Below are 26243 nucleotides of genomic sequence, written 5' to 3' on the forward strand. Positions count from 1 at the left end.
CAACTGAATGTTGCAATTTTTTTTACTTCTATTTCACAGAGTTAGTGGGGAAAAACTAAGAATTGAAGCAAATTGCATGTTCAACAACCTTGCAAAGTACAGTTTGCTGCATTTTGTGTGTTCTTAATAGGGGTAAAGAATAACAAATGGTACATTGGTGTATTTTGTTTTGTCGTAGACTGCACCTTCGGGCATTTTGTAAATGCCACAAGGACTGTTGATGATGAAATGCGTAGCTGTAAATCTCCTGGTTCATCCACATAACTTTTTCATTGTCCCTTACTGATGAAACGAGATGACAGTTGAATTCTTCCTGATAAAGCAATATGACTTCTGATAAAAAAAATTACCATTCAGTGATGTTAGTGCTATTTAACAGCAAAACGTAGCATTATTTAAAGAAAATCTCAGTAGTTCAGCTCTGTTCATGAAGCTTGTCCATAAATGTATCACACTGTTTAGAGTATATTGTCTATGGCAAAAACCTCTGTTTTTTAAAGGAGTGAATTCTGTTTTGGTAGCACATGAGACTTGGGTGGTTATTCTGCTAGGAAGAGGTGTAGGAAAACAGTTACTCTTATGTTAAAACTGAAGAAATATTTTTCATGAGGGAGAAAAAAAATCTAGTTCTGTGTGGCTGATAGCTGTAAAAGGGAAGTATGCTTTGGGGAAAAAAATATTTAACTTGATAAGCATTTATTTTAAAGCATAAATTTATTGCTTTGTGATCCCTGTGATTTTCAGAATGATGTTGGTGAGGGTGTCTTTTCTAAATCGGTATTTCAGAAAAATGTGCTGTCTGTTTTTCATTCATTTGATATGTGATCCACAGGTCTGTGGCTGCTATTTTTACTCACTGTATTTAACTCTGTCTCTCATCATCTCTTTCTCCATTTTCCTGCCTTTCTGTTGCCATCATGAGTACTGAGAGTATTAAGAAGATGATTTTCTAACAGATAGGGGCGTATTCATGGTTCATCTCCCTCTTTGTTCTCCCCTCCCTTCTTATCTCCCATCTTCCCGCTAAAAAAAAACCATCCTCTATCCCTTTTGCTGTTCTTTGCAGGAACTGCCTATGATGCAGATCTAAATGTAGTGGCAGGAAAGTTGGCAGAAGTAAATAGGTCTTCCTTGGTACCAGTGGAAGTTAAAGCCTGTATTAAATATGGCTGGGTATTTTGAGGAGTTCCATTGTGTCTGCAAATAAAAATATTAAATGTGTACAATGTAAGACTGGTGTTTTGTCAATGTAGTTAACTTATTTATTTATTTATTTATTTAGGGAGAAGAAAGCCATAACTGATCCTTCTTTGTTTAAATACAAAGTCCAACCTATTAAAAAAGATTTATATGAAACTGTTATCGTTAAAGCATCTCAACTAAGGTAAAAATTACTATGTGAACGTTAAAATTGTACTTTATAACTGTGAGTTAAGTCACTGTAAGTTGTTTTTGATATGACATGGCATTTTAAAATAGTATGTTAGAGCTATTAATTAGAGGCACTGCAACAAAATACTGTGTTTCACAGGCTTTCTGTAGCAAGGGTTCTAAACTTTACTAATGTTAACACAGATACCCGTTCTTTACAACTCTCTGCTTCTGTTGGCAAATGGAAGAGAGCTGGTTTTGCTGCTGATACGTATACTTACTGCTGTGTCTGATGGTAATAGATGGAAAAAAGTTTGAGAACCCTTTTCTCTAATATTGATGAACTAATGGCATTGGGAGCTTGCTCTGTCTGATAGCATTACTGGTTTAGAAATGTTAGAGCAGACACAATCGGACTGCTTTGCTGCTTTAAAGTAGAAGCTGCTAAGAGGTTTTGCTGCTTAAGTAACGGTTGTGTCTTGAACTTAGTTAAAACTGTTTTTAAGAGTAGCTTGTGTATCGAAACTTTATAAACAGGATACTTTGGAAAAAAAAACCAAACCCCTTAAGTGATTTCATGTCTTTTAGTTCCAGCATGAATAGAGATGAATTTCTTTCATTATCTACTCCTGTGTAGTTAATTTTCTCCTGCTCAGGAAGTAGTGCAGGTTCCCTGGGATGCCAGGAAGCATTTAGAGCACGTACTGTCCTGGAGTGAGAGGAGTGCCACAGCCTGATAAAGTAGTGTATGAATTCATCCCTCTCACTTGGTGGCCTGAAATGTCCGTGCCTTATTTCTCCCTTTGAGAGATGTGAATTCTTCTTTCCTGCTGTTCTTGTTTGCTTGTTTGTTTTCCTTGTCTTCTGAAGCAGTTGGACTTCAGTTTTTTATTTGGGGATTTTAAAACCTATTGTGATACAAAAGAATGTTTGGAAGACCTAGCAGAGATGAACAGGCTGTGGAGTTGGTCTGTATCTTTGTATACAAGAGGACATACCGGATCTTCCAAACCAAAATTACAGATGTGTAAACCAATTGTTTAAGTATTACTTGGGTTTTATTTTATTCATAAGGAAATTTTTAATTGAATTGGGGTTGCAAAGAATGGCTATTTGTTACAATGGTAAGAGTGTAATTTATAAATAGGAAAATGAGGGAAAAAAGGTCAATCCTGATGTTACATGTGTTCTTGCACATGTTGTCAGCTGTACTTAAACGATAATTAAAGATGTAGTTGATAATGCTAACCTTTCTTTCCTAATACAGCCGGAGGAAACATCTCTTTTCTCGTGATAGACTTAAACTTTTTCTGAAACAACACTGTGAACCACATGATGGAGTCATTAAAACTAAGGTAAATAAGAAGGAATAATCTGTGGGATAGAGCTTTCTGTAAGCATAATATAATGAGTTAATATTTTACTTCTCCAGAATAAAAGGATGAATACCGAACTCTGTAAACCTCTAAAACCAGGTTTTTGTTAACTTTTACTTGTAAACAGGATGGTAGTTTTTCTGTACATGAAGCAGAGTTCTCTGTCCTCTAATTTATTCTTTAGCTACCAATTTAGAAAAGTCCCCAAAATAAAAATGGAAGCGTTTATCTAGAAAAATGTTGCTTATTAAAACATCATATGTTTTTGCTTAGTCTAGCACATGAGTTGTTTTCATTCTTCAAGGTATGAAGCTGGTATTTCTAAGTCAAATAAAAATTAACTATTTCTGTTTTGGTACAGTACGCTGGTACTATCCTGTTGTACTGTTTACTGTAGGTAGAATTCAGTTTCCATTTCTTCAGTGAGTCGAAAGTACTGAAGAGTTCTGGTGGCTGGAATGGGCTTTTACAGTCATCTTTTGTGAACTAATGATTCATTAATTAGCTTAAGTCTATGAACAGGTAAAAATTTCACAATGAATATCTGTTTTCATCTTTCCTATTAAGGCAACATCAATTGCAAAATATAATCTAGCAGAACAAAATTTCTCCTACTTATTTCCTGATGACCCACCCACATTTATCTTCAGTCCTGCAAGTAAACGGCGAGGGAGACCTCCAAAGAGGGCAGCCAGTAGTCTTGTAAGTAATAACAATTTTAATTCTATTTGAAGACATATCAGCATAGTCTGTAAGTTCCTCTGCTTTTTCTGAACTTTCATAACAGTCGGAATATAAGGTTGTCAATCTTTTTTTTCCTTTTTTCCAAGATGAATTGGGATATATTACATAATTGCTATTAAAGTAGATTGCTTTATAGTTAAGCTGGTAGAAGGGACCATAATTGGTATGTATCTTCTTAATTTTATCTATCTTATTTCTGTGATCCCAACAAGAAACTAGTTTTTCAGTGTGTTGTGAAGATGTGTAGAGTACTTGTACCTTCTGGAATTTGCTAAGAAACTTTAATTTTTACTGCTATGTCACTTGCCCTCAGCTGCAGTTATGTGTCTTGCCTTTCTTTAAACTCAGCAAAGCTTAGTGCACTGAGCTATTTGAACAGAAAGCTGGAAGAATAAGGTTGTGTGTCACTGCTCCCCCGAACTATTAATCAAAATCTCTGAGGACTCGGTGGGAAACTCCTAGAACCTGCTTTTATTCTTTAGAGAACTGTTAGAAAAAAATTGGAGTATCTGTTGTTGGTCCTTTCGCTGTAGATATTATGCTCTTTTTTGTTTTTTTTTTTTCCACTTCCCCTCCGAATTCTCTATTAGGAGGACAAGATTGTGGCTAAACGAAATCCCCAAGGAAGCAAAGCTAAAAAGCCAAGGTTCCAGAAGCAAAAAGAAGATATGCAAGCCATGGGTAAGTTGAGGTTTAGTCTTATGACTAGGAGAGCCAGTTTTTACAGGTCTGCAAGGAGGCCATAATTAGAATATTTTTGAGGTTGTACTTTTCAAAGGCAAAATATAAGAAGAGTGCACTGCCACAGCGCTATTGCAAAGTGCTCTTTTTGGTGTTTAGAATGGTTATTTCCTGAATTAGTGTGTGTTGTTTGGTTGTTGTATTTATTTTACTGAACTGTGGAAATGTAGGAAGCTTGCGGTGCAGCTGTGTTGCTTTCTATCTCAGGTAAAGAGCAACATAAATTTTTGCATAAGTTTGGATTGTGAAATCATTTATATCAAAACACGAACATTTAACACAGTCTGTTGTATGAGGAAAATACGTAAATGGAAAACCTGCCTCAGAATTTAAAAAACCTGCAGTTCTTCCTAAAACTATAATGATCCTTAAGGGAATCATTGAGTTTTTCTGAAGATGTCTCTGTGTAGATATTTAAGGTATGTCTAAGTGTTCTCCAAGATTACTTAGAATGTGTTTTCTTTTTTTTTTCATAATTAAAAGAGCACAAATCCCTTATGATGCATTTATTTTGGATGGACTGAATTATTTTAGCTTGGTTTTGACCTGTTTCAGATCTATTTAAACTTGATTTCAAATGAAATAAGGCCACCCACATGTCTTTTGTATGGGTGTAAGTAGGTAAAGTGGTGCATCTTGAGGAGATAAAGCTCAGAAAAGGAAATATTCTTCTGGATTTTAAGCACTGATGTCCTTCCTAAGGAAAGGCTTTCATCTGTAGAAATACTTCAGAACTTCTGGTTTTTACCTCTCATTTCCATTATCATAGAATGCTTTAGGATGGCAGGGACACCTGGAAATGATCTGGTCCAGCTCTGCTTAAATAAATGCAAAGTTGTTTGGGGCTGCTCAGGGCTGTTTTCCTCATAGGAGACTGGGACACGAGGCTTAACGGGCTTCACTAAACTTGTGTGTCCACTGTTTTGTACAACTAGCATCTATTTGTTTATGTGCTGGAAAGAACGCAGAACAAGGTAATAGCTGATCAATATCAAAGGTGCTTCTTTTCTTGTGTGTTGTTAACACCAGCTTCTAGAAAGCAGGTTAAGAAGTTCTGGCTTAATTTTATCTTTCTGTTGTGCTGTTGTACCTGAAAACCCAGTTTGCTGAGCGAAAGACATTGCTGGCGTGTGTAGTAGCTATCTGTAAAATCAATCTAGTCCATTTTCAGAATTTTACAGGAAAATGTAATCAAAATCCTTTTGGAGTGCTATCCACTTGGTAATAGGAAGCAAGGTTTAAGTTTGTTTTTTTTTATTTTCTTCACTTCTTTCTTGTTTATTCATTTAAAATGTTAAGCTCCCTGACCCCCTTTTGTTTGTTAGCCTGTCAGTGGGTTGACATTGTCTGTCCACAGAAAGTGGAAATTTGTATCCTGCTGTTCTTCTGCAGACATCTACAAAGAAATCGGGGTTTCCTCAGGCAGTAACATCTATTACTAATTAGAGTTCCAGTTAAACTGTGTAAAAAGTGAAACTTAACACAAACCCCACTGAAATACTAAGTAGGTTCAAACATACTGATTTTTGAGCAATTCAGCAATAATTAAATATTTAAAGATCACTTATTTAAAGGTTTCTACTATTGCAGGTATTTCATGGGCTTATGCAATACCTAGTTTTGACATGCTTTTATTAAGTAGTCATTACTAAATATGAAATATATTGCTGTAATTATATGTGGTTGGAATCAGTTCTTATCTTTATATGTCACTTGATAGAAACCAATAAACAAGTAGTAAACTTCTGTATACTCATAAAACAGAAATTTGACTTTATTACAGTGATGACAACCTTATAAAACGTGTAACAGGCTCAAAATTCTGATTCTGTAAAGAACTTTCAAGTGATTGGCATAGAAATAATTCAGTCTTCATAACAATATCTTCTTCATATGGTAATTATAAAAACGTCAGGTTATTTAGCACACAAATAAGATTAACATTTTGTAAAAGAAAAAATAACTGTGGTTTGTTTGGTTTGGTTTGGTTTTTTTTCTCCCTTTTATAGCTTTTGAAAAAGCTAAACTAAAACAAGAGAAGGCAAATGCTATAGAAGCTAAGAAAAAGGAGAAAGAAGATAAGGAAAAAAAGAGAGAAGAATTAAAGAAGATTGTGGAAGAAGAAAGGATGAAGAAGAAAGAAGAAAAAGAGAGACTCAAAATAGAAAAGGAAAAAGTAATGCATTTGCAGTCTATATATTTCATAAGAAACAGTACAATGGCTTTTTGTTTACTTATTTCTTAGGTGCTATCTGCTTCAAGTTATTTTCCTTTAACTGTTTTGAGTCAGAGAAATGCACTTTAGTGGAATAGGCAGTTATAAGATCACATGGATTTATATTTCTGGATAAAATTCTCTACATTAAAATTTTAGTTCGCAAAAAGTTCTCTTTGAACTTCTGAAGTAATGTGGTGGGGTTTTTTTTGTCAATAATGCATGATAGTATTTGGTTCGATCATTGTCTTCTATTTAAATGTTAAAGACTGTACTGGATCAGATTCACAGTATGTTAAAAAGTTGTGGTTTTCGTTGCGTTTTCTCTTTGGATGGAAACTGCTAAATAACTGTTTGTCTCCTTGAATATGAAGAAATTACTTATTCCACTGTAGTTTGCCACATCCACTACCTATTTTGGTGATCTTTTTTTGTGGCAGCTTGCATAAATACTTTTATTAGATCTTTTTTTTTCTCCTCATCTGCTTCCAGAAATAAAAATCAAAACAAACAAACAAAAAAAGACAAAACCCACCAACAAAGCCCAAAACTAACCAAACAACAAAAAACCCACCAACATTAATTTAATTTAAATTTGATATTATTTTTTGATTGAGGTAGTAAGTGATGCAATTCTAGAAACTGTAATAGGGCATTCTGACCGTATTTTATATACAATTGTGACACCATTTCAGGAAAGAGAGAAGCTGCGTGAAGAAAAAAGAAAATATGTGGAATATCTGAAACAATGGAGTAAGCCCCGGGAGGATATGGAGTGTGATGATCTTAAGGTATGACTGAAATCCCAAGGTAGATTCCCAAATGCAGAGGTGGATCTAGATCTGATCCAAATGCAGGAGGTTGTGCATCACCTGCAGTCATGTAGTATTTCCCAGTGGTGATGCTAGTAGGATCATCTGCATTTTCACCCTCCAGAAAAACTTGACAGGCTGTTCCCAGTCTTAACGTGGAACAGATGCATTCTTAAAACGCTGACCTTAGTGTGGAGGGTTTTGAGCATGCCTGACTTTTCTGTAAATATACACGATGTGTTCACCTCAGATAGACCTGTGCTACTGAAAAGATTGGAGTAGTGAAATGAAGTTTTTGGCTGCAAAAGGAAGAACGACTCTGGCATTCTTTTGATTTATACTCTAGCAGTATCCTTGCTTAATGAGCATCTTTCTGGATGATCCTGGAAACACGTACAAAGTAACAAGAATTTACTTCCCAAAGAGCATAATGTTTTAAACAAGAATATTCTTGTGCGGTTGTACATAATAGAAGATTGTCTACTGATATGTATTTATTTACACTTTATTATGATTAATTTTGGCAGGGGATAGAAAAGGTAGGAAAAATTGTCAGAAACATAAGAATGGGGTTGATTTGGAATACACATGGAAACATGAGAAGTATAAGGAGGACAAGTGGGACGAGCGTTGAATTGAAAGGGTAGCACTGGATGGGAGCAATATGAAAATTGAATGTATTTTCAAGGAGAGCTGTGTAGTCCCTTGAAGATGAGAGTGAAAACTCTTGGCTGTGTTTAGAATGGGAGAAGAAACAAGAAAGGGAAGAGCATTGCTGAAACAAGACAAAGCTGAGCAAAACAATGCTGCTGTGTTTCAATTGGATAAGAAAAAAGGAGGGGTGGGAAAGTAATACCACTACAGTGAAAATTAGCAAGACTATAAATAAAGATGAGTTTAGGTAAGAACTGCTTTTCAAAAAATTCCCTTCTCCAGAAATGTGTGAAATGCCTTACTGCGTTCTGAAAGCACAGGGTTTGTGGCATTCTTCTCATTGATGTTTGTGAACTACCACCTTTGTGGCAAGGAGCCATCTTTATTGACATTTTTTGACTCTGTCCACTAAGAAACATTAAGTGAAGACAAATCTTGGAGACTTACATCAGGATGTTAATTTGAAAAATTAGACTTGTTATCACGAACTTCTGTCTTTAATTTGGATGTGGTGTCTCTGTTAAGTAGCCTTGATACATGGTTACATCAGCTCCCTTTAAAGTGTCTGTAGCTATCATAACTGCCTTACCAATGCAAAAAAACAAATACTAAAACAGTCATTAGACATGATCTTGCATATCCTACTACTAGATGGGTGTGGTTTTATGTGAACATGTTGGGGTTTTGTTTGCTTGTCTTCGCAAGCAATAGTGAGTACCTTTTTAAGAATATGTTTATTTTTACTTGTCTGGGCAGTTCCAGCAAACTTAAATACAAAACTCTTGTGAAATAATACAGGTTTAAAGGAAAAATGTTGGCAGCCGGTGTTCTTAACTTGTAGTGGGTTTGAGCTCCTTTAAACAAATATACAGAGTCATTCAATTTCATGAACATGAATAAATTTTTATCCCAAAAGATTGAGTTATCATCCAAGTGGCATGCATGCCAGTTTTTAAAGTTAGTACTGTCACAGATGTTACCGTAATAACTGTTTGTGTCTTGCAGAACTACTTTCAGTAAAATGTAAAGAAACCTGACAGGTACACTTATTAGGATCGTAGACTGTCTTGTTTTAATCAGTTGTGTACTCTGCAGAAACCAAAGACAATATTAAGTTGTCCCATTTGGATTGCAGGAACTTCCTGTTCCAGTGCCAGTGAAGACAAGGCTTCCTCCTGAGATCTTTGGTGATGCTCTGATGGTTTTGGAGTTTCTGTACGCTTTTGGGGAACTTTTTGATCTTCAAGATGAATTTCCCGAAGGAGTGACTTTAGGCAAGTTGTCATTTATGTGGCAAGGTGCCCTAATTTTTTTGGTGTTGGTTCTCCTACCAAACAGCCAAACATCTTAGGTGCACCCAAGTACCTGTTCTACAAAATCTTCTGCAGCTTTAATATGTCAGTGCTTTCATGTGCATATCAGTGTAGTTTTCTCTTCATGGTCAAATTCTGCAATGTTTATAAAAATCAAGATTTCAATATAGAAGTTGTTAATCTACTTATTAAAATGGATACTTGTACTTTACCCTTGTAGTTATATATTAAGAAAATAATGTTTTTGTGGGACACCATGTTTCTGACACGATCACCTTAGGAATATTTGCAGTAGGTTATGGAAAAGTAACTTATACCTGAAGGAAAAAAATGTTTTCGTTCTTCAGTACATAATTGTTTTCCAACCTTGCGGCAAAAGTGACGCTTCTTAAACTTTATTCACAGAAGTTTTAGAGGAAGCTCTTGTAGGAAATGACACTGAAGGCCCACTATGTGAATTGCTGTTTTTCTTCCTGACTGCCATCTTTCAGGCAATGGCCGAAGAGGAAGAGGAAGTGGCCAAAGATCAAATAGCTGATGCTGAGACCAAAGGTCAGATCCTTAATTTTACTGTTGAAAAACTGAAATTCCACTGGAATTAACTTTTAAACTGCATGATTTATGGCATTCCTTTGTTTAACCTTGTCTTATTATGCATGGATATTCTATGTAAATGGACTTGTTTTTTCTCTGTTGTCTGAAATTAAAGCTTAAAACTGGGCATGGAGGGTGGGTTCTGGGGGAAATAGAGAAAAAACAAGCTTACTGCTGCTACGATTGTATCCAGCAAAGCATAATAAGCTTTTAACAGCACTGCTTATGTCTTGGAGGTGAGGAAAACGTGTCTTCACCTTCCTCCTCTTCCTTCAGCACTGTGAGATGTTTCTCCTGAGGGTCAGGAAACAAGGCGTTTTCCTAAATCTTCTCAACAGTCTCTAGCTAAAAAAAAAAATAATAAAAAAATTATTCTGGACCTAGCTGGATTAAAACTTAACCGCCCCCCCCCCCAGCATGACTGTAATCAAAAACTCAATATTCATTGCCCTTCAAGACTAAAAGTATGCATCCATAACTCCCAGATGCTACCTTGTCTCCGTGTTTTTCCAGTGAAGGATCTTGGAGTCCCTCTGCCTTTGGGCTGAAGTTGCCCACTTTTTCAGAGGTTTTTACTGTATGATAACCACTGATGAGAAGAAAATACAGGCTTTATTCCAAATTTATGTGGTCCTGTGTTTATGGACTGCCAGATTTTGCTGACTAATTAAAGCAGAAGTTTTGACCCTTCTGCTAATCTTTAGCAGTAGATAGGAATATCAGAGCCCTCCCCATTTGAGGTCAGTTGAATCCTGTGGTGCCCTGGTAAGACAGATACATGAGGTACACAGAGTTCCTTTAATTCCTTCCTTGAAAACTAGGAATAGTCTCATTCTTAAGATTTATGTCTGGTCTATAAAATGCCTTTGTATAAAATATGGGCAGTATCTTCAGCAGTGGAGTCGGCTCTTTTTAATTGAAGAAAGTTACAGATTTGATATGGTGTTAAGAAATTTAAACTGAATGTTAATTATTGTTGCATTTAGCAATTAAATGGTATCTTTTAACTACTCGGAGTAATGCTTGGGTAATACAAGCAAGGATCCCATTATCAGGTAATCATAGAGTAGTTGATTTAAATCCTTTACTACTCATAGGAATGATCAGAAAAATGGTAACTTTCATGTTTTAATTTGATGATATGGGGCTGGCAATTGCAAAAAATCTGCTGGTTCTAATTTAGCAGAGCTGTGGGAAGGGCACTTTATCTGGTACTTGCCTTGGAACTTTCATGTCTTGTCACCTTTAGACATCTTCTTTCCTGTAAAAGAATTACATGTTCTTGGCTTTATAATTCTGGATAACCAAACTAGTAGTAGTCAACATATTTGCTCAGTGCAGTTTTGTACCAATAGTGTTTCTGCAACAGGAAACACCATGGTTGTACAGGTTTTGGTGTGTGCAGTACTTTCTCGAACTGTGTTATACAGATACAGCAGGAGGCGAGGTGCACAGGTTGCTTTCGCAGTGTCTGGGTGACAGTTGGCAAACATCAGTCATCGTATGAGACTCTGTGGATTTGCTTTTTATGTAGTCTTAGTTGGGTTTGTGGCTCTTCACTGACTTGGTGGCTGTATAACTGCTTAATGATTTGGATTTGAATAAAGTGAAATTGATGAAACCAAATACAACACTGTAAAAAAATCTGCCAGCCCTCTGGAGAAATACCTGTAAGTGCTAAGGAAACTTTTGTCTAAGAAACAGGAATTTTGCTGTTTCTCCCTTTCACTGCCCTGCTTTCCTGGTCAGTTTGCTAATGTGTGATGCTCCTTATGAAGTGCAGATGCTTGTTTTGGTGAAATATGGTTTCTTTGTAATGCCTTATTAATTGTATTTGTGCAAGACAGTAAGGCTATGTCTGAGTTACAGATTAAAAGTATACAGTGAAGGGTGATAACCAGTATCAAAATGTGTGATTGGTTTGGATGGCCTTTCCTAAAAAGCAGAATGATGATAGGAAATAACGGTTAATGTGAGGGAATGAAATACAGGTTTTCTTGCATTGTTGGTTGGTTTTGCTTTCAAGCGTGTTTACGGATTTGGTTTTGCTGCCTTTTATGTTGCCATTTTGCATGTTTTGTGCATTGTGGTTGCTTTAACAGCTCATGGCGAAAACAGTGTATAGCATGTGGTGCATGTCCTTAGCTTTTAGTTGGATTTTTAGTTGCATTTAAAGACATGTAAATTCTAATTTGGATGTTAAATTGAGTTTTGAATACATCGATGCTTTTGTAAATATTTGGCCCTCTTCCTGCTTTGTCTGCAACTTACAAAAAACCAGCTTGCTTTCCTCCCCACCACAGTACAAGTCTTAATTTGCACTGGAATAAAGTGTTTATTTCCTTAAAGATTTAACAGAGGCTTTGGATGAAGATACAGACCCCACAAAATCTGCACTGTCTGCAGTTGCAACTTTGGCAGCTGCATGGCCCCAGTTACATCAGGGTATGTGTGGGTTTCACTTCTTATTTTGTTGCTGTTATTAATTTGCTCTGTATTTTAAAGCACATTTTAAAATACACATATACATTTAAATGCCTATATAAAATAACTGTTCATTCTTCTCAACTGTAGGCTGCAATCTGAAAAACTTGGATCTTGATAGCTGCACTCTTTCTGAGATTCTCAGACTTCACATTCTAGCATCAGGCGCTGATGTAACATCAGCCAATGCAAAATACCGTTACCAGAAACGAGGAGGGTTTGATGCTACTGATGATGCTTGCATGGAGCTGAGACTAAGTAATCCTGGTCTCTTGAAGAAACTTTCAAGTACTTCAGTGTATGATTTGTTGCCAGGTAATGCAAGACAATAAATGTTAGAGATTATTAGATTACTCATCAAGCGATCGGTTTTGTAACTGCTTCAGATCACTAATGGTTGACATTTACTGTATCATAGGATAATCCAGATTGGAAAGGACCTCTGGAGGTCACCTAGACCAACAGCCCCCCCCTGTGCTCTGACCCCTACAGGCAGATCAGAGATTGCAGAGCTAGGCAGTCTCGTTACTTCTGAGTAGCTTTTTAAAATCCCACTTAGAAAAATGTTAGTTTCACTTGCAGAAGGGGATCTCCCTGGGAAAAGCATCTGAGTGTTTCATTCAGCCCCTGCTTTTTACTGCTGTTCTGGTTTAGGTCTGTTTTATGTTACTTGGAAATGGAGAAAAGAAATACTACCTACTGTTACTTATGTCCATTTTGAAGATAATACTGCATTTTAGTTCTTCCAGTGCTTAAAGTTAATAAATTAAAAATAAAGGCTTGCATCTCTGAGCAAAGCATATCTTTTTCAGGATATGCTGCTTAGCAAGTACACCTGGTACACTTGTACTACAAATGTTTGACTCTTCATTTTTTCTCAACTGAGAGCCAGTCATCAGTCTGGAGTGTGTAAGCATAAGGCTTATTTATCAGTTTTATAATGAAGTGGTCTAAATTTTATTAGGAGAGAAGATGAAGATCCTTCATGCCCTCTGTGGGAAACTTCTGACTCTTGTCTCCACTCGAGATTTCATCGAGGATTCTGTTGATGTGTTACGACAGGCAAAACAAGAGTTCAGAGAATTAAAAGCGGAACAGCATCGCAAAGAGCGAGAGGCAGCAGCGGCAAGGTAAAACTAGGATATGGAAAGCTAAATTTTATTGCTACAACTTAGGTTAATTCCTCAGCTACAAAAGGTACGTGACAACCAATAGCAGTGTTTGTGTTCTGTGGTGATTTCCTGAGACCCCTAGGTTTTCACAATGAGGAGTGAAACCTTGCATTGTGCTTTCCCACATTACTGTTGTTTTTTTAGATGATGCTGTAGTATAAAAGAAAATAGATGCAGACAGATCAGGGACTAGATTAATTGTAACTCGTTTTCTATATCCTTCTTATTAGGATACGTAAGAGGAAAGAAGAAAGGTTAAAAGAACAAGAGTTAAAAATGAAAGAGAAACAAGAAAAGCTGAAGGAAGAGGAGCAAAGAAATGCTGCAGTAGAAGTATCTGTTGGGTATGATACATGCCATTACTGCGATACATTTGATAGAGCACTTAGTGATATGGGCAGACCTTCCTTACTTAGTTTTAATTTTTTCAGTCATATACAAAGGTATACTTTAAGCCTGTAGTCATCAATGTTGTTTTCATTTTTCTTCCTAGTGTTCTAGAATTGCTTTGTGAAAGAGACTTTTGTTTTTAAAATCAACTCATTATTATTATACTGATAATTCTATAAAAAGCTACTGACATGAGAAACTTACAAAATGTTGTAGTGATTTTTGTATTACTTTGTCTTGTATTGATTTCAGATTTATGAATATCATCATAATAGACCATTCTAGTTTGTGGAACTGCTCTGATCTGAATTGCATAATACTGATCTGAACATGACAATTTATAAATCAAATTAAATAGTGGGTTTTGTTTGTTTTTCAAAAAAATGCCATGCTATCCCAGGTGATTTCCGTAAAACTAAGACTTTTTCCTTCTGTTAGTGAAGCTGTATGGCTTCAGATGGTAAGATTCATGCAGGTGCAGCTGTATCTGATTCCAAAAAAAAAAAGCGAAGTGTAAATACAACAGCGTATCTTTCCCTGTTTGAGGAAGGGTGTTAGTTAAGTATATTTGCTTGCAAAAAGTAAGTATGGGCCAAAGGCAGATCTGTGCTATGTTTTTGAAACTCCACTTGGGGGAGGGGGGAGGAATATTATCCTGTAATGATTGCATGTAGTTCTTCAGGTTTTTCATTATATTTGCTACAAGAGGGGGGAAAATGTGTAATAAGCATTTTATAGAACAGTGTACGTTTTACTGAGGAAGCATTTTTTTAAGTCATGAAAAAAATTGAGGTCAGCAAAACTATAAAATATCTTGACAAAGGGTCTGATTTTAACAATGCTCTTCAAATGAAAGAGTGAATACCAAAGGGCAGGTTTTTGTCTTTAATACGGAACTTTCCATTTACAGTTCAGTGGATTTCTTTTGGGTTTTAATATGACTTAAAATACTTTTTTTTAGAGCATTATAGGTCTTCTACTAGCTTAAGTACTTATGAGAGGAAAATGCAGTGTTTGTTGAAAGTGCCATATTGTGTATTTTTTTTCTTTTCATTCTATTCAGCTTTTAATGGCTGGTCAGTTAGTCACCTTTTGGTTATTTTTTATGTGTCAGAGATGAGGAACGGGAAGAACTTGATACTAGTACAGAGAGCAAAGAAGTTGAACGTAAAGAGCAAGATGCGGACACGGTGACAGAAGATGAAGAAGAGTTGGGACCAAACAAAAAACGAAGAAGGGGTAATACTATAATGGATTTTTTCATTTGTGTACACGTATATACACACACGTGCGTGCACCTGGGAAGTTCTTGGGGTTTATAGTAAACTTTTATAAAGTATCAATCTTTCTTGTAACCTCCTTAAAGAAAAAGAGGAAAAAAAAACCCTCAAATGCACAAGCAAAACCAAAAAAACCCCACCCAAACAAGATCATTATGGGCTGTTAAGTGCATCGAGCTGGCCTGATGTTGTCAGCATTTCCTGAACAACATTGGGTTGTATGTCCTTTCACGCTCCAGTTTCTTCCGTTACTTGATCTCTGGACTCCTCATTGTCTGAAACCCAGGCTGTTGCCTGACAAAGTTACGAGTAGTGCTCTGATCTTAAATAGAATTTCAAGATTCTTGAATGCCCATGTTTGAGGCATTGTGATGGGAGGGCAGATAACTGTTGTTTCACTCCTGCAGTTAGGGAAGCTGAAGGTGACACTGAAAATTGGTAGAGATTGAGCACCAACAGCATCATTCACTTTTGCATGTGTCAGTTATAAGATGTACTTTTCTAAATGACTGTTAGGACCTTATTCTTTGGTAAACTAAAATGTAAACTGGAGTATATTCAGCTGGTGTCAGTTTAGAGGACGTAATAGTAGTATATATATACTGGAGAAAAAAAAAAGGCGGTAACCTAACTGAGGTTGTGATAAAACTTCTTATCTAGGGATTCTGGTATTGCTTGAGGCCTTTGCAAGGCTTAAGTTTATCATTTTGAGTATGATAAATTAAATCCAGACCATTACTGCATTCAGTAATGAAATGGCTAGAATTTCACTTTATCATAATAGAGTACTTCTATAACATACTTTTCTTAAAATTCTAGGCTTTTTTATAGTGCTAAAAATGACAATGTCAGTAAATGAGACTTGGCCTAGGTTCTGCAAATTGAAAGTATGCTAAAGATTGCTACCCCTTTATCAAGGGAAGGGGAATAATCACTTGAATTTTTCTTTAACAAAACTAGTATTGCTTCTTGACTAATCTGATAGTCTTAGACTGTGAGTTTTGATGATCACAAAGGGACAGCTCAAAACCCCACCCTTTCCTTGAGTTTTTGGTTAAGGAAAGAATTTTTAAGTGCATTGCTGTCATACTTCTTCCTTTAACTTTTAGGAAGGAGAAGGCAAAATGGATATAAAGAATTTACAAGACAAGAAGAGACTGCTTGTGAAAAGAGTGAACCTCTTACTGCTGAAGATGAAGAAGCTTTAAAGCAGGAGCAACAAAAGAAAGAGAAGGAACTGTTAGAAAAGATTCAGAATGCAACTGCCTGCACAAATATCACCCCATTGGGTCGTGATCGTCTGTACCGACGCTACTGGATTTTCCCCTCTGTTCCTGGATTGTTTATAGAAGAGGACTATTCTGGTCTGACAGAAGACATGTTGTTGCCTCGAACCTCTTCCTTTCAGAATAGTGTACAGTCTTGCACAAATGAACCTCAGGTATTCAGTAAAACTGGAGAGTCTTTGAAATCTTCCGAATCTACCTCCAATATTGACCAAGATTCACACACCAGTGTTGTTGTAGAGGTGCCAAGGCCAGTATATAAACCAAACCGTTGGTGCTTTTACAATTCTCGGGAACAACTGGACCAACTCCTAGAGGCTCTCAATTCCCGAGGACATAGGGAGAGTGCCTTAAAAGAAACTCTTTTACAAGAGAAAAGTAGAATATATGAACAACTAAGCAGTTTTCCTGTGGAAAAATTCCATATTCCAGGTAAATGAAATAAAAAATTCTTGGTCTTGCTTATGCAGCTCTAACTCCTATATAATATTTTTAGAAGCCCCTAATTCTCATGTAATTGCAATTGCTAAGATATAAGAATTATTCTTAAGAATTCACTCTGAAAAATGGATTTGGGTTTATTTTGGGGTTTTGTTGGTTTTTCTCTGATGGATCTTTGGTATTTTTCTGGTGGCTTATGCTAAAAAAAGCAGTAATTTTTCAGTTATCCCACTGCTTAGTAAAATGGGATTGGCTTTTAAACAAACGTCTCTAGGAAGTAATTTGAGCTTTGGGAAAAGATTAACTGGGGAATAAAGATTACTATCTGCTAAAGGTAAATCATAGTATTGATCATCTGATGTCCTCATTTCCAGTCTGATGAAAGCAGACACAAGATACGACACTGGAGACAGAAACACTGCAAAGGGAGGCAATTACTATTACCTTGATTTCTGAGTAGGACATGCTCTTTCATAGCATCATAATGCATGAAAATCTTTCTAAAGCCTTTATTGGCCTATTGTGAACAAGGGAATGCATACTGCAGGGTCATACTAATTCCTTTGGGAGGAATGTTTACGAAATTGCATTTTGTTTTGAATTATGCAGAATTACAGTGAAGACTTTGTGTTAGCTGTATTGGGGCAAGGGAGAATTACTTGTATCAGAACTGAGTTCTGTTTTACTGGAGTGCATATATGCCAGGGCATGCCATGAACACATCACGTATGTAAATTCATACCGGATCTACCATTTCTCTCAGTGGAAACTAGTATGGGACAGAGTTTCTGCATAGTAATTAAGCTTTATTTGGAGGGTTATGGCTATGTTTGTGGGGTTTGGTGAGAAAATCTCTGTAATTTTCTCATAAATTCATGTATGTGTGTGGTTTCTTTTGTTCCTAGTTGCTGCACCTTTATCAGTATTTTGTGTGTTGCATTTCATGTTGCTTTCTGCCCTGAAGCAACTTGATTTTCACAGCCATAGATGTTTCATCTCTTGCTAATTGTAGAATAACACTGATTTTTTTAATTTATTTTTTTAAGTAGCTTTGAAGTTAAACAGAAATTAAAAAAAAAACATCAAATGCAGTGGTTCAATACCAGTGCCGCTTCGTCTGTGTGACAAGCAGTGATAAGTGGCGGTGTGTAACTGTACTTTGGAGGGAGCTTTACTGCTGTGAACTCCAACTGCTACCCTATTCCCTTCACTCAAATAACTTGCAGGACAAGTGAGAATCACTCTTAGGCTGTAGGCTGCCCTTCTCCCTTTTTCCCATTCAGGAGAGAATGGAAATAAAGTTGATACGTGCTATCACTTTATTCTATTCCAGTATCCATTAACTTTTCCTCATCAATTATTTGAAATCTTATTGATACTGTTTCAGTTCTGCTCAAGAAAAACCAAGATTTTTAATCCAGAAAGGATATTTCCCACGTCCAGACATCAGAATATGCTAGTATGCATTTTGAAAACATTTGCATAGTTACTTTCACTTACAGGGAGTTGTTTCCGCAATTGAGAGCATCTTAGAAATTCATCCTGTACTTCCTTAACAACAGTGTTATGGTAACTTTTTATTAAATACCTCCAAGTTCTTACAGATACCTCCTCATTACTGCATTCCTAGGATTTAAGGTAGATCCTGTGAACAGGAATGTTTGCCACCTATGCAGATTTGCAAGCACTAATTTAGGATCTGGGCATCCTTTCAGCTCTTTTTGGCTTTTGAGGTTTTGCATTAATTTTGAGTTATTTTATGCAGGGGTTTTTGCTTGATAGCCCATCATCAGCTCTTTCTAATAAAGTATCTTGCTGTCTTCTTCCTTTTTTTCCCCAAAACCTTCAATTAGAGGGGACAGTCAGTCTAGTCTGTGCCTGTGTCATGTTTCCTTTCTGTTTTGTTTTAAAGTTAGGTTTTTAAAAGGGATTACATATTGTTCTGTTAGTTTTTGTAGCTGTCAGTTTCATAAGCTTGTTTTAAATGTTGCCATGATAAAGATCTGTGCAGGAAAGAAAGTTGAGGAGCTCTCCTCTAAAGTAAGGGTTGTCAAGTGAAATGGACTTTATTCCTTGCACTTACAACAGAGTTATGTATTTTAAGACAAAGTAGTGACTTTTAAATTGACAAGGATTTCTTATCTTGTGTATTGGGATGAGTAGATGCTAATCTCTAGGTCTTCCCTTAAAATTGTACTCTGCTTGCTTGGATCTGAATCCTTAGTTGGTGTGGAGATGCTGGTGTTGGCAACTGTCACTACATATAAGAAGGGAGTTTTGAACCTGTGTGTTTAGTTTGTTCTGCCCTGTACTACTATTGTTCTCTTCACCAGTGGTTACTTTAAGGAACAAAGTCCACTGACGTGAAGTTGCTTGGTATTCTTACAGACAAACCTCAAAGTGATGTCAGGCCTCCTTCAGGACGGGGAAGGATGCAGAATGCCCATGATGGATCTCATATATCTGCAGAGAAGCAGCTTGAACTGAGACTTAGAGACTTTCTTTTGGACATTGAAGACAGGATCTACCAAGGAACACTGGGGGCTATTAAGGTATTTGTGAGTTGTAGAATACCTAAAAGTACAGTGGTGCCGGCAAGTCTGTAACTTACATGAGAACTCTTGCATATTACAGGTTTTACTGAGAGCATAATTAAATTGTGTAGACAGTAATTGGCACTAAAAGTTTTGTACCCTTTGATTCTTCAGAAACTTCAAATTTGTATGTTTGCTTCAGGTTACAGACAGACAGGCTTGGAGAGCAGCTTTAGAACATGGGCGGTATGAGTTTCTGAATGATGAAAACAAAGAAAATGGTATAATTAAAACTGTGAATGAAGAATCTGAAGAAATGGAAACTGATGATCAAGATAAATTTATTGTGAAAGACAGGTAAGAGCTGTGATTTAAATAATGTCTCTTCCCTATGTAGCAGTGCTCTGTTTTTTCAACTAATTGTTTTTACCCTCAAATTCTTTGGAATGGTATTTTTTTAAGATTTGAGTTGTAACGTGAGATTTTTGCATTAGTTTATATTATTTAAATTACATTATTTATACTTCTATATAAAAATAATTTCATATATTTTCAACATGACACTGTTCTATTGCCCTGTAAAACTAAGGCAGCAATTTTTACTTCTATTCAGATATTACACTGCTCAAAGTGGATGTTAATTGTCAGACAAGAGATACGTGAATTTATCATGAAAATGTTTAAAATGCAAATAAAATTTAACCTAGCAAATTCTGTTTTGCTTACCAGAAGGAGGGGAGGGAAAAAAAAGTAACAGTCTGCTTTGTAGAAGAAGTTGAGTGCTTAAAAGGGAAAATGGGAATAGTAACAAATCGTTGGTTGAACCGTCCAGTGCACTTTTTCATGTGTCACAGTAAGAACCATCAGTGCAACAGGCCATGGTCTGCATTAACTTTTAGCACTGCAGCAAAGGGGAGATATCTTCCAACTTCATGAATTACTGTCCTTCTGAAGAGTGAGCTGCAACACAGTAAAAGAGAGGAAACGTCAAATCATATAGTGTTGCTACAATAAAAGTGTTTTGTTGGCTTTGTTTTGGTATTTCTTTGAGACAGATGTGTGAGTCTCCGTATCAGTGTGTGTTGTAAGTCAAACTATAGAAACTGTGAAGATTTCAAAATACTTATTTCTTAGAAGTTACCTACTTTTCAGAAGTAAAGTTCTACCTTAATTTACTTAATGCATCTAATTGTATACCTTGATAGGGTGTGAATGTTGAAATATTGCAGGAAAAAGATTCACTGAAGGCTATCATTGTACTAACATACTACTTGCTTGTGTATTCTGTGAAGTTTTTCTTCGAGACAGGAATTAGATTTTTATTTTATGAAAACTGTACTTTTGGATGAACTGTTGAATGCGCTGTTTGTTACAGGAATTTAAATTTCTTTCAGGTTTTCCCCTTTTTATTTCAGTTTGATGAATTAGTATTTTCGTACAACACTGCCTTTTGGATCTGAGTTCTCTGGTTACGTGCAGAATGGATAGGGTCAGCCTGCTTTATATTAATGACACAATTTGCAGACATTTGCCTCATGAAAGCCACAACATAGAGATATTCCACTGTTTTAATTAAGAAGCTAAAATTTATCTGTCTTCAGTTATGTTGGGCACTTGCTCCATTGCCAACCTGATGCAGCTGCAGAAGCTTGTTGCTTCATTTTTTTTCCATTTGATACTGACTCTGTCAAAGTTTCTGAATAAAGTCTACTTTAATAACGTCTTGCATATTAAAAGAAAGACTTTGGGATTCTGAAATCATGTGACAGATTGCTTTTGATGCTGGTCTTTTTATCCACCTCAGAGCTAGTGACATCTCGTTAAGACCTTGGAGTCTGACTAGTGAAATGTAAATAACTGTGCAGCTTTTTTTCCTGTTTGCTTTCAGGCTCTCAAATTGTGTGTGACTGCAAAATATAATGAACAGCTTTTAAGTGGGGAAAAAAAGAACAGGGACAACCAAAAGCATTGCTTATTCACCAGAATAAAGCAGATTCCAGACAGTCTAATTAGCTGCTTTTTTTTTTTTTGTATAAACCCTCAGTAGAAATTGAATTTTATTTTCGTTCGTGTGAGTTCCTCTCCTACACTATGCTTAATACTTGTGGTTCAGGAAAATTACACTTTAAAATGATTACTTAGTCTTTGGTGAAAAAAAGGCTGTTTTATTGGAAACCTAACTTCCCCCCCCCCCCATCCTCCCCCTTACTTGAATTGTTAATTTAGAAGAATCCTCCAAGGATGAGAATGTATAAGTTAACAATTCTTGATTTAACATTCTGAAATTGCTTCCTGGTTTTACTTAGTTTATTTTATTTTAAAGAATCTTATTACTTGTGGGGATATATGTAGCTGAACTTCTGCAGATGGAAGTATTGTAAAAGGCTACACCTCACCACTGGAAGTGTTTTCACTGAGGAATTATTGAGACTATAGTCTTCACGAAAATCTCTCATGAGCTAGCCGATGGATGTTGCATCCAGTCTTCTGGAAATCTACTCTATATTTCAATACAATTATTAACTTTGTTGCCTAAAGATGATTTATCTAGATTAACTAATTAAGCAAACTCGAGAACTGGGATAGCTTAATCACACCTGTGTAGTATCTGTTCAAGTCTATAGTCCGTGCACGTAAGCAAAAATAAAAATCTACTGTGGATACAGACTTAAAGAAGTATCTGTGGTGTTTAATTCTAACTATGTTAAAAAAAAACAGTAAGATCATTTACTACATTTCTGTTCTAGACTCGTTGGGTTAAAAACTGAAGCTCCAAGTGCTGCATCAACAAGTACAAGTACTCCTCAGCCAGTTAATAATGTTGTCCACTGCTTGGCATCCGCACTGCTTCAGATAGAACAAGGAATTGAGCGCAGGTTCCTCAAAGCACCTCTTGGTAAGCTTTCAGAATTGAAACTGTATGTCTGTAATTTTGTGTAAGATTTTGTACCAAAAAAGAAAACAACCCAAGCCCAATGGCTTCTTATGTAAGACTGGATGCTTTAGAGGGACATGTTGGGAAAAGCACAAATAACTAACCTATGACCATCTATCATTGTAAAATATTGAAATGTCATTAAATTAAAAATTAAAATTTTAAAAATGGTCAGTTTATAAGGCCTTAGATCATGAAGCAATATTAATATTTCTCTCATTATTCTCTGTGTCCTGAATTACATGTATTAAGTAACAGCATATTTTACTCTTAAATATGTGCATATTTAACCTGGATCATTTCAGTGATCTTGTTTATGTCGCCCTACAATCATAATGATCACTGGGAAATGGTTATGCAGAAATGAGTAAGCTTTCTGGGGGAATACTCTCGAATTAATCTTTACTGTTGAGGCCAGTGTGTTGTGCAACTGTACAATCCGTTTATTCTGTGTTTTTAGGTAGCAAAAATGTATGTTCCTTTTTATACTGTTTTGGTGAAAGCAGTATAGGTCTGGTTTGTCTGGATCACCTTGTTCATCAGTAGCAGAATATTTATGGTATAACATAGTAAAGATTTACATTACAAACTTTCAGATCCTAAGGTTTTGAATTCAAGCTGTAAAACCTGGAAATAAAAGATTGTAAGAAAAATATAAACTAAAGATTATAGCTTGACTTTAACACACATTCATTGTTTGGACTCCTCTGATGTGCTCTGGGGGTGAGAGTCAAAGTCACTTTGTTTTCTGGGGAAAATGCAGCTTTTGGTACATTAACATTAGACATTAGTGCCGCATGGCACAGTTGACCTAAAACTGTTTCTGCACCTCTGCTGCTGCCACACAGTCTAGTGTCTGGGTATCAGTTGCCACTGAAGATGAGTTTGAGCTAAATTTGTGCCAGAGACTTTTGACACGCAGGCCTGGGTTCCCTTCCACAAGATTTCATTATCATTGTGATGACCTGTGGAAGAGGGAAATGTGGCAAATAATTGAGATGAAAGGGGAGAGCACAGGAGTAGTTTAAACTGCGTCTGTTTGAAAGTGTTACTTGGCAAAGTCATCAGCTCAGGTATGTCTGCCTTTTCCAAGCCAGGCATAACAGGACTTATTTCCTGCTATATGACTAGATTTATAACATGTGCATGAGGCAGTTAATTAAGAGTGCATCCAATGTTTGTTGTATTTACTTTGCATGTGCAGGTTGTAAGTATGTTGTGCAGTGTGTGCCTGCACTTCCAAACTCTCTCTGAGGGTATTTTGGCAACAGCATCTTGCTGACAGCTTTAAGTGTACTACAGTGTGCCCTTAAGGGGAAAGACATGGTTATTACTGGGTTATAGCTATAGACTGGGCATCCTGACTTAAAGGAAACAGATTAAAAGAGAAATGTGCCTAAAGTATTGGAGATAAAGGGTTTTTTTAGCAGTCCTCCTGCATCTTTTTTCCAGTGGGCCAGACTCTGCCATAATCTAATAATGATGGTTCATCTTTTTGCCTGACCCTTGAATGATGCTGGGGTTTCTTGTTTGTTTTTAACTTGGGAATCCTGTTTTCCTTTGGGTGCCTTATACTGTGTGACAAAGAAAGTATATAGGGAAAGTAATACTATATTATTGCATGTCTTAAATCTTGTATATTTGTATATTGTACTGTGCCTGTGCATCTCTTCTGCTCTGAAGAATGGTAATGCTGTAAGCTTGCAGTGATATATAGAACAACCTGCATAGCTGAAGGAGCAGGAAGGATCCCAGGTGTGCTCTGCTCAGGCTTACTGGCCTAACCATGAAGGGTGGTGTCATGTTTCCTCTTCCTTGCTTTACCTTTGGTGCTAAGTGTCTCATGTTTTTGCTTGCTTAATGAGCTGCTTTTACCAGGAGATGAGTCTGGCTGAAGGCAAGGTTTTGGTTTTGTCATTAGAGAGCTCTTGGAGGAGCTGTGGCTTTGCGTGGCTCTGTAGCAAAAAAAAGCTTAAAAAATCTACTCACTTGATTTTATGACCACTAGGCAGTTAGTTACATGAAAAGTGCTCAGACTTGGAACTTGTGGATGTGACCAGAAGGTGCGACTGCAAAATGTCAAGGAAGCCTGTGTGTTTGAGAGGTATCTTTCAAACTTGGGCACTTAAGTAGTCAAGCAGCAGTTCTGGATGCACACCTTTCTGGATACAACTCTTCAGTTTTTCAGACTTTTAAAAAGCCAAGAGTGTAAAATTTGCATCATCTTATATTGAGCTTAAGCTTCCCAGTTGGAAAGTGTCTTCACGTGCTACTGCAGCAGGTTCTGTATCTTGGATTGCAACTTTTGTATGTAAAACAGGCAAAGATAAGTTTTCTTCTTAGCTTGACAATGAGCTGTTAGTAGTGTTACTAAAACTTTGTATACAAAGTGGACACTGCTGCTTGCTGGGGAACTGCCTTATGCTCAGAACTGTGATACCCTCTTTTGTTGGCCCCTCTAGAAAGTGGCCAGCAGTGCTCTGACAATAGAAATTAACTTCTGGTTTGTAACCACTGGGGTTTGGTTTGTGGGGGTTTTGGGTTTGTTTGCTGTCTTGTTATGCTTTGATCTTACATAGTCCATTGTGTCCATACACTCATTTCTTTTTTATAGTTGTTCCAACTGCTTAATGGAACCATCCCTAGACCAAATGCATGCCGATCTGTTTCTAACGTTAAACCTGACAAGCGAAATCTGTTTAGGCTGATTTAATTATCATTGAGGTAAAAACACTGGAAGTCAAGCGAGTGCTAGGAGTTCTGTTTGGTAGCAGTACAGGGGAACACTAGATAAAAAGAGTACCCCTGCATTTCTGCTTTAAACCAAGTTGAACCTGCTTTGTCTTCACCGTTACTTCAGTCGTTCCCTTCACTGTGGAGTTTCTTTTCCCTCTCTGCTCCCCCTTCTCTCCTGCTGCACCCCTTCACTGACCTCAGTTCCTATTAGGGAATGGAGCCATAATTCAGAATTTTTAGTTTTCAGTCTATTTACAGCTTCTAGTACTAAAGACAGCACAGTGAAATTCACTGCAGTCACTGGCAAGTTTATCCCGGTGGCCTCCAGGGTGCAGAGCAGACAAAGGGACCCAGCACATCAATAAAAGGACCAGCTGCTCCTCTCTGCTCCGTTTTTGTTCTGAGGCTCTATCAGGCTGCCAAGAGCCTCACTGGCGATTCTGATAAGTTTAGAGTTGGGGTGCATACCAAATATTCAAGTGGAGCAGCAAGAAAAGACTGGCACAGAAGATAGCAGTGCAAAAGGAGATCTAGAAACCCCAGAAACTGCCCCCTCTGCCTTGCAGAGCTGCTAGGTGGCCCCTAATCTGCTGTTTGGTGATTAAATGTAACATGAATTATATGCATTTCTTAGTTCTGAATTGCATTTTAGAAATCATTTCATTACACATAATTTTAATATCAAGAGCACTCCTGCACAAAAATGTCTTAAGAATGTTGTTTCACATGGCAGGCGAGCTAGTTCTCTTGGTCCGTGAGAAGCGTGCACATAAACTGGCTATGTTTTCAAGATGTTAGGAGGCTTGTGGTAGCATAGGCCAGGAAAGTGTTTGCTGAGAGAGACACCAGTGGTCAGTAAGCTGCTCCTATAGCTATTTGTACTGGAGAGGGCCAGGAAGATAAGGGAGGGTAGATTTAAGCCTTCTGTTTGTGGTGGGAGTCACAGTAAATCCTGGGATGAGCAATTCCTTCATGCATGTTATTCTCTTACCCTTCCCTGCCTACCTTTCTCCACATGCACATGTTGGGAAACACTGTTCTAGTTATATTTTTAGATTCCACAAGCATGGATGATAAAAATTAATAAAAAAAGTAATTCACCACACTTCAAAAAGGTATTTGAAATAACTGCATTTATGTTGGGTAATGCAGAAGATGTTGAACG

The 26243-nt window shown here is 36.8% G+C and overlaps 1 protein-coding gene across 2 annotated transcripts in view; it reads left to right on the forward strand.

Annotated features, from left to right (window-relative positions):
- The window catches only part of BAZ1A (bromodomain adjacent to zinc finger domain 1A), a 62636-nt gene that overhangs the window by 26861 nt on the left and 9532 nt on the right, over positions 1–26243 (forward strand). The window contains exons 5-21 of one of the 2 annotated variants that reach the window (XM_061367581.1): positions 1283–1384; positions 2639–2726; positions 3315–3449; positions 4082–4172; positions 6242–6408; positions 7143–7238; positions 9049–9187; positions 9632–9778; positions 12170–12265; positions 12395–12619; positions 13269–13434; positions 13707–13820; positions 14981–15105; positions 16256–16864; positions 19262–19425; positions 19610–19764; positions 22155–22303. In XM_061367581.1, coding sequence (XP_061223565.1) covers positions 1283–1384; positions 2639–2726; positions 3315–3449; positions 4082–4172; positions 6242–6408; positions 7143–7238; positions 9049–9187; positions 9632–9778; positions 12170–12265; positions 12395–12619; positions 13269–13434; positions 13707–13820; positions 14981–15105; positions 16256–16864; positions 19262–19425; positions 19610–19764; positions 22155–22303 — 2768 coding nt within the window. The remainder of the gene's footprint in view (positions 1–1282; positions 1385–2638; positions 2727–3314; positions 3450–4081; positions 4173–6241; positions 6409–7142; positions 7239–9048; positions 9188–9631; positions 9779–12169; positions 12266–12394; positions 12620–13268; positions 13435–13706; positions 13821–14980; positions 15106–16255; positions 16865–19261; positions 19426–19609; positions 19765–22154; positions 22304–26243) is intronic. The other variant, XM_061367582.1, reaches the window with a different exon arrangement.

Source organism: Neopsephotus bourkii, unplaced genomic scaffold, assembly GCF_033783945.1.
Source record: "Neopsephotus bourkii isolate Nb327-2 ecotype Australia unplaced genomic scaffold, CSIRO-AGI_Nbou_v1 NB_1388, whole genome shotgun sequence".
NCBI classification, from domain to species: Eukaryota; Metazoa; Chordata; class Aves; order Psittaciformes; family Psittacidae; genus Neopsephotus; species Neopsephotus bourkii.